The sequence below is a fragment of the Pteropus vampyrus genome, unplaced genomic scaffold (genome assembly GCF_000151845.1).
Source record: "Pteropus vampyrus isolate Shadow unplaced genomic scaffold, Pvam_2.0 Scaffold200, whole genome shotgun sequence".
Lineage (NCBI taxonomy): Eukaryota > Metazoa > Chordata > Mammalia > Chiroptera > Pteropodidae > Pteropus > Pteropus vampyrus.
The window spans coordinates 570,140-578,296 of record NW_011888981.1 but is presented as its reverse complement, the minus strand read 5'-3'; the positions used below and the strand labels follow the sequence as shown (position 1 = coordinate 578,296).

General features: G+C 44.1%; 1 protein-coding gene across 4 annotated transcripts in view; it reads left to right on the top strand.

Annotated features, from left to right (window-relative positions):
- The first annotated feature begins 6 nt into the window (after nucleotides 1-6).
- Nucleotides 7-8,157, top strand: part of CRIM1 (cysteine rich transmembrane BMP regulator 1) — a 180,217-nt gene continuing 172,066 nt past the window's right edge. The window contains exon 1 of one of the 4 annotated variants that reach the window (XM_011372094.1): nucleotides 7-388. In XM_011372094.1, the coding sequence (XP_011370396.1) occupies nucleotides 58-388 (331 nt within the window). In that variant the 5' untranslated portion in view covers nucleotides 7-57. The remainder of the gene's footprint in view (nucleotides 389-8,157) is intronic. The other 3 variants (XM_023537797.1, XM_011372095.2, XM_023537798.1) reach the window with 3 other exon arrangements.

The following is an 8,157-nucleotide window of genomic DNA, read 5'->3' as shown; positions in this document are numbered from 1 at the left end:
GGCGCCCGCCCCGCTCCCGGCCCGGCTGCGAGGAGGAGGCGGCGGCGGCGCAGGAGGATGTACTTGGTGGCGGGGGGCAGGGGGCTGGCCGGCTGCGGGCACCTCCTGGTCTCGCTGCTGGGGCTGCTGCTGCTGCTGGCGCGCTCCGGCACCCGGGCGCTGGTCTGCCTGCCCTGCGACGAGTCCAAGTGCGAAGAGCCTAGGAGCTGCCCCGGGAGCATCGTCCAGGGCGTCTGCGGCTGCTGCTACATGTGCGCCCGCCAGAGGAACGAGAGCTGCGGCGGCGCCTACGGGCTCCACGGAGCCTGCGATCGGGGGCTGCGCTGTGTCATCCGCCCCCCGCTCAATGGCGACTCCATCACAGAGTACGAAGTGGGCGTCTGCGAAGGTACGGCCGCCCGCCGCGGGCCCCCTCCCACCTGGCCCGCGCCGCCCCCTCGGCGCTGGCTGCGCGGAACAAAGTTTGGCGGAGACTTTCCCGAGGAGAGAGGGCTCCACGGGAGAAGGGGCTGGTCGCTGGCCCCGGGAGGGAGCCCCGCGTCCCTCCATTCCCGCGCACTGCCTGTCCCCCCCTCCCCCGATCCCTTCAAGCTGGCTAGCCGCGGGCGAGGTTGGATTTTGTGGGTGGGGGTGGGCGAGTGGGGGGATCGCCCCCCGGCCCTTCACAGATTCGCACACGTGTGGCCATTCGGGCTTGGGTTGGGTGGCTCGGCCCTGCACCCCGAGGTGTGGGTGCCGCGGGCAGGGGGCACTGCAGAGGCTGTCGCCGGCACCTCGGGGAGTCCGACCCCGCCACCCTCCCTACAGTAGCGTAGTGTGGAACCGAGTGCCACATACGGTAGCGTAGTGTGGAACCGAGTGCCACATACGGTCCGCGAGATGTTCTGTTGGCGGAGGAGACGTGTCTGCAGCTCACTCCCTGTGACTCTTTGATTATTTTTTCCTTGCCTCTTCCTTCACCCCCTTCCTCCTTCGCATGTAAATCAGTTTCAGCTCGGGAATATGACAGCCTAGGGGAAGTTACATACAGCGGTTACTCATGTATTTGCCTATTGAAACCCGTCAAAGGCTTTCTTTCCTGAATGAACGGGGGAGGGGGCTTGCACCTGGGGGTGAAAAGTTATTTCTATTAGTGGCTGCTTTTTAAGATCAGGTGTCCGCGTGTTTCCAATCGCGTCGCCTGTTCTTTTTTTGTTTGACAGCGAGGATTGCTGTTCTGGTTTCTCCCTAAGCCCTGTCCAGACTGATGGAGGGAGAGAAAGAGTAGGCTAGTGGAGCCTCCCCTCGTTGGGAGAACCTCTGTAGAAGGGTGTTGGCCTCAAGCCCGGCCCGCCTGCCTCGGCCTCGGGGTGCCTGGTGTGGTTTAGGGTCTAGACAGAGGCAGTGAGTTCTTTTTATCTGGCTAATGAACAGGATTCTTGAGCACGAGTTAAAAAGAAGGATCCGTGCTCGGGCAGACGTTGGGGGCGATGGTGCTCTTGCGGGGCATCCTGGTGTATGAGCAGAGGAGCAGCAGCCTTACCCTGAAGGAGCGGCAGGAACAGGGACGGGCGCCCTCTGTCCCCTGTCCCTTCCTTACTACTCACAGCCAGCATCTAGAGAACAGAGAAGGAGAAATTTATTCTGAAGCATTCTTAAGTATGTATGTGTTTGTTTATTGTGCTGGGATACTGAAAAAAAGGGATATAATCTTAAGGGTAAACGGAGTCTACTAAAAGGCTTCAATTCTGTGATTTTCTTTAAGGACACACATATACGTATTTATACCTGTAGTTTTTAGAGTTTGGACCTTTCTGGAAAATCGAAGAGGCCTCTTTGGTTTGGAAGCTAGTGGGCAGTAATGAGTGAAGGGAACTCTTCTCAGAGGGAAGGGGCTTGTACTGCTAAGGCCCTTAGGACGCTGAGTTTAGAGTTCATTTGCCTGTCATACAAAAGCCTCTCATCCGGTGTTTAAGTCCCATTTAATAACGTTTTTATTTCTCACATCAGGAAAAATGGCCAGGAGATTAACTACTGATATGATTTCATGTGTTTGACTTCAGTAATTCTGAGTGACTTAGCTTGAAATATGCCACTTGGAGTGTACAATTGACTTAAGCCAGCTTCCCATAAATCTAAAAAGAACAAGCAACATGAAACAAGGTTAAATGCGGTAGAAACTGCTGTGCTTTGAGGACTTTTGGAGGCTCTAAAGATTCGAACCCTTGTTTTGTTTCTCCACGATATATTTCTGGTGGAGGAAATGCGGAGCCCAGGGAACAGTCACAGCAATCAAGTGTTTTGGCAACAATAGCCTGGTGTCACAGCTTAGAGTTATTTTGGCAGTTTGTTGGTGAGCCTCTCATTCCTCTGAAATGATGCGATCTCTCATAGCTTCCTTTCTTCTGATAACGCCCTGTGCATTTGGTATTAGCCTTGAAAATGCTTGGAAGTATTTGTTGCCATGATTATATCTGAATTCATGTTTCTTGCAACACTTTTCATTTAGCAGGCCTGTTTTGGGGGCATTTTGTTACATTTGTCTAGAATTCTAAAAGCAGCAGTCAAGTTGCATTCTGAATCCATGAAACCAAAGTAAGAAAGACTGTTAACTGGTGTAATATATCTATCTATCGATTTTCACTTTACTACAAGATTTGTGAAAAATATAGTTTAAGTGTTTTTTTCTCTTTTAAGAATTGGAGTCTTTACATGTCAGTAATTATCTGGAAGGTGCTGACCTTCTCTTTTGTTTCTCTGTCACTTCGCAAGAAATTCCTCATTGCCCAGTGTTTCCCTCAGTTTCCATTTCTATTTAGAGATTCATGCTCTGAAACATGATTATCATAACTAACATGAATAGAAATTGATATATTTTATACATGTTGAAGTCTCTTGCTGCAATTTTTGCACTAAAATGACCCCTACTGGTTGTATCTGTTAATGAAAACTCTTTTGAAAAACTTCTTATTTAATTGGCTCCACGGAGAAAACATATTGCATGGTATAGAAATATTATCATGACTAAGCTACCTGCTTTCAATGACATAATTTAAATACAAATTACATTGCTCTATTTGCCAACTTGCAGTAATTTTTATTTGTGTTCCTTCTCGTACAGGCTTTGTGGGGGCGAAAAATCATGTTTTTAACTGTAGTTCACAAAGTGAATTAGATAATAAATCAGGGCAAAAATGGACTCCTTCCAACTTGTGGCTCACTGCCTTAGATTTTTAAGGCACGCCAGCCCACAGTAGGCTCTCACTAAACATGCATTGGAAAAATAAATGAACCATGCTCTCTGTAGAAAAAGAATACTGAAAAGAATATTTTCTGAAAACTTAAATAATGGGAAGAGTTGGGTCCTGTGAATCATGTGACACATACACTTGAACTTTTGAGCATCATTTAGATTGTTATTAAGTAAATCCTGATTTAATTTCTTTTTAAAAAAAAGTTTTTGGCTGAGTACCTTTTAAATATATAGAGCCAGATACCTAAGGTTTTCTCTGCTTTCTCTCAGTCTAACGAGTACTTTCTCTTCCCCAATGAGAAAGAGGGCTCAAGTCTCTTTCCCATTTCCATTTGGTGAGTCTTCCTGAGCCTTTTGCAACATTCTAAGTGGCCTGTTTCTTGGCGAGGCTGCCTGCCTCCAGGTAAATTGCCTTAAAGCCAGAGAAAACGAGTTTGGATTCTGAACTCCTGAGAAAGAAGACTGGATGGGAGGAGACCTTTTGGGAGATGAAAGACGGAGCATTGAAAAACAACTGAAGTAGAATATTCTAGGAAGAATGTTTTGATGGGATAGTGAGGATCATATTTTCCTCCTAATGCAAACTAGTACATTATGCTTCTATAAGGGGTGGGGCAAGGTACGGGGAGTATGATCGGCTTTCTCTAATAAAAGGGCAGATGAGGGCTTGAGTTTGACAGTCTGTGAGTACAGAGTGATTTGAGACCTGGTGGACACTATTGAGTGGTTTTGCTCTGAGAACTTAGTTGTATTGGATCCAGGTGATCACCATGGTAGATAAGCACTGACTTTCTTTCCAGTGACTAGTTACTTGGTGGCTTCATCTATATGGAGCTTAACTTTCGTGTTTTCACTGCCACTGTCCCCAAACTGCCTCTTTCAAAACACAATCCTTCGATTTCTTCCAGGTGTTTTAAACTTTCCTTTCACCCACTTTTCATGGGGCAGTGAGTGGAGGAACCGAGGATATGTGCTGGATCCTTACAGCAAAGAACAGAAAGTGGTTTTTCTGATACTGTTGCCATTAGAAGGTTACAGTTTCTCTTCTAATCACCTCAAGATCGTTGCTGAGTAATGTGTTTGATTTTTTTTTTTTTTTTACCTAAAAATCTTTAGGTAAAGTGAGCTTTTCCGTGTTACAGAAGCAAGCAGAGGGCCTATTAATAAGGTTTGGGGAAGAGAAACCAATGCAAGTAAACAAGGAAATAATTAGTTCCTCCCAAAAGTAAATATTGATAAAACACGGAGACTCTATTCACTGCATGTATACAAATGACAGGACTTCATGACCTTCACTTTGACTATCAGGCTTACAGAATCCTCACTGTTATTGAGGAGTCCAGTCACATAAAATACTTGGCAAAGGGCAAATGAATTGCATAGGACCAGAAAGGCAAGAATAGCATGTCTGGAGATATTTTGTGCCGTTAACACATATTTAACAGTGACAAGGAGTGTCTTACAAACAATATGTTGGCAGTGCAATTGTGAACAGACAGGTTTATTTATGAAGGAAACAGAACAGTCTTTAAACTGGGCATTATATTCAGCTGTAGGAGATATTTAATGATTTGGTGCAGGTTTCTGTGTTTTGTGGGGCTTGATTAAGATTCGATGATCTGGATGAACAACACCTCCGGGATGCAGAGGGCAGGCATTATGAAGTTGGGGGAAATAGATAAAACAGATAACCCTAGAAAGATAATGGTGTGGGAGGACTAAAGAATGACAAATGAGAGAAGGGAAAAATATTGAATTCATCTTAGGGCAACTATGTCATCCTTTGAAGAATAATCCAAAACACATTCCAGACATTAATTGTGAAATTCTTGAAAAATGTGGGTATGTTTAACATCTTTCAAGCTATGGCACTTACATGAGAGATGGCAGTGCTGCCTCAGTATGAAAATACCGTCAAATGGGGGTGATAAAGTGAGTGGAAGGTAAATATGTTTGGTGAAGCAGGGTCACCGGTAATACTATGTTCCACATGGCACATGCAGTATTAGGATTTCGCATACACCATAGTAAAGCTCAGTTAATTATTTGAGGAAGAGACAGTGCACCAGCCAAACATGCATGAATATCAGACTGAAAGCCTTCCTTCTCAGAAGTCAAATTCTCCAAAGCCGAATTTTCAAAGATCTGACTTGTCTTTGCATAGAAATCAATCACTCATTTATTGATCTTCTGCTCTGTACAAGGCCTTCTGCTGGGGCTGGGGAGCAGCTGGAGAGCCTGGGGACCTCTCAGACCAGTTCCCCACTCCTTACACTCTTTTAATCAAGATGAATAAGGCAGAAAGACCTTAAAAAGTCAACATAAGTTCAGGCCAAGTAGAAGTGATTTTGCGAGTCTGTATATGATTAGTCGATGAGTGAAATATGTGGTTAAAATTTGTTCTAGGAATCACTGGATCTGAGATGATCTTTTCAGTTCCTGGTGGCAAAGCCGAAAAGGAGAATTTGAATTGGAACTAGACTTAAAAGTATAAGTAGGAGCCTTTTTTGGTGGGGGAAGGGATCCCACCCATACCTCTTAGCGCCTGCGCAAAATACACATCAGTGTTTCCCAGCATGTAAGAATGAGGTTACATTCTTAATGCTTTACTAGCTGTGGTTCAAAATGGCAAGTTGCCTTTTGAGTGATTTTCTCTTTGTTCTAGCTTGTTCCCTTAGGCAGATGATTGTGGGCAGTGAACTGAGAGGTGTCCCTTTATCAGCATCTCTTGACTTCACCCACTCTGTGCTGCTTGTCCCGGCCAGTTAGCCTGGTCAAATCATGGAGAACCTCTTCAGATTTATGCATAGAGGGGTAGTTGAATATACTTAAATTTAAGAGTGCCCTCATGATAAACACTGGTAAGTGTTCATTTTGGGATCATATAAAACATTTTTTTTTTATGATCCCTTTCTCTTCTGTTACAAAATGAACAGATCTCAATTCCTTACTTCCCTCCCCCAACCGTGATTAATTCCCCATGTGAAACACTTATACCTCGGTAAAAGAGTGTGATGCTTAGAAACTTGGTTTCTGGTCACATCTGCACTCTGCTTTTCTGTGCATCTCAGTTTTCCCTTCTGTGGAGTGGGGTTAATAATAAGGTTGCTATAAGGCCTTAGTGAATCTCTGCAAAGCACTTAGAAGGTTGACTGACATATGTAAACAATAACAAAGCTACTAATCAGTCTAAGTAAAACAATTTGATATGGGCTCATTCTCTTGTTCTGCTTAATACTCATCTACCTGCGTAATTGACCATCATCAGTAGTTTGGAGTTTGGGCTCTTAGGAAACGAATTACTGAGTTCGGTCTCGTCCCCTCCTACCCCCAACATCATAAATGCATTGAAATAAACTTATTTAAAAGTTTCTGAAGTTATTTGCTTCCTTTCCTCCTGATGCCCATTTGCTATTCTTTGTCTAAATTTCTACAAAATTTGTGTATTTGGGGTAAAAGTTAATCATTTATCTGATGTTTCATTTGAGGAAGAGTGGGCACCTAAACTTCCTGTAATCAATAATGTACGTTTTCCTTCACGTACTTATATTCTGGAAGAATTTGCTCCTAGCTCCTGAAATGTTCACAGGATTGGGCCTGGCCTATGCTCAGGAAACAACTTGTCTTGCTGCAGCTCACCTGCATGGGGCCCCAGTCCCACCTGCTGCCATAGTTGGTACAAACTTGGCAAAACCAGAGGTCAGACATTTAACCAGTCCTTCCTCTGTTCTCTCTCTAGCCCTACCTGTTTCCCTTCCATCTGTCACAAGTATGTGGTACATCCATCTTTCACATAGAGCAAATGCTATATATAGGATCTGATTTTTGTGCCGTATGGTAGTGATACCACTTCTCTAAGCCTCAGCTTCTTTATCCGTTAATAGTAATAGCTATCACCTATGTTTAGAGTATTAAATGAGAAAAAACTGTGCCTCTGAAATTTTAATGTGTACACACATCCCCTGGGAATCTTATTAAACGTGCCGGTTCTCATTCAGTAGGTCTGGGCCAGGCGTGAGATTGCGTTTTTAATAAACTCCCAGGTGATGTCAATACTGCTGGTCTTGAGACCACACTTTTAAGTAACAGAAAGCTAGTACATGGAGAGCATGTGGCACAGAGTGTGACATATAGGACTTGGTAACGTTACCTGCTAGTATGATTATTTTTCAACCAAAATAAATAACATAGGGGCCATGCTTTCACAGAGGCCTTGGCCTAATGGTAGTTACCTAAGACAGTCAATTATAGACCAGGGCAGTCCCAGCTGCTCAGCCCTGAGGTAAGGAAGCTCTGAGCACCTCAGGAGAACTAAGAGGGGTTCTAACTCTGTCTCTGACTAGGAGGAAGGATTTAGTGGAGGGCGTAGCACCCAGAAAGGCCTCGGAGTACCCTTCCCTCCCTCTTTTCACTCTGTGCAGGATGTTTTAGGAAACAGAAAATAGCCTTGGGGCTAGCCGAACCTGTGTTCAAATCTAAGCTCTGTTATTTTTTTTTTTTAAACTAAACGACCAGCTTGCTTAGTTGTTTGGGGCTACAGTTTCCTCTTTTGTGAAAAAGGAATATTAATAGCTTTCTATCAAGTAAATACTACAGTGAGGATTGGAGAAAATACACATGTATTTTGTTACATAGATGTGTGTTTGTGTGTAATGGCTAGTATTCCTGGTGCCAAGTAAATTTTAAAAAGACAATTAACATTCATTTTAATTTCCATTGTTTTCCATATTTTCTCATTTTCTTAGCTTTTTCTATACATAAGCTTTTTAAAAATCTACTTTTTGGACTTACACTTCCTCCACATTTAACTAAGTCTCTTTTTTGGGAAGTCAGCTAGAGGAATTTTGGTCTCATTTGTTGGAGAGAACAGGTCTGTGAAATACTTGGAACAAGGGGCCATGATTCGTGGGCCCCTGGACCAAGAA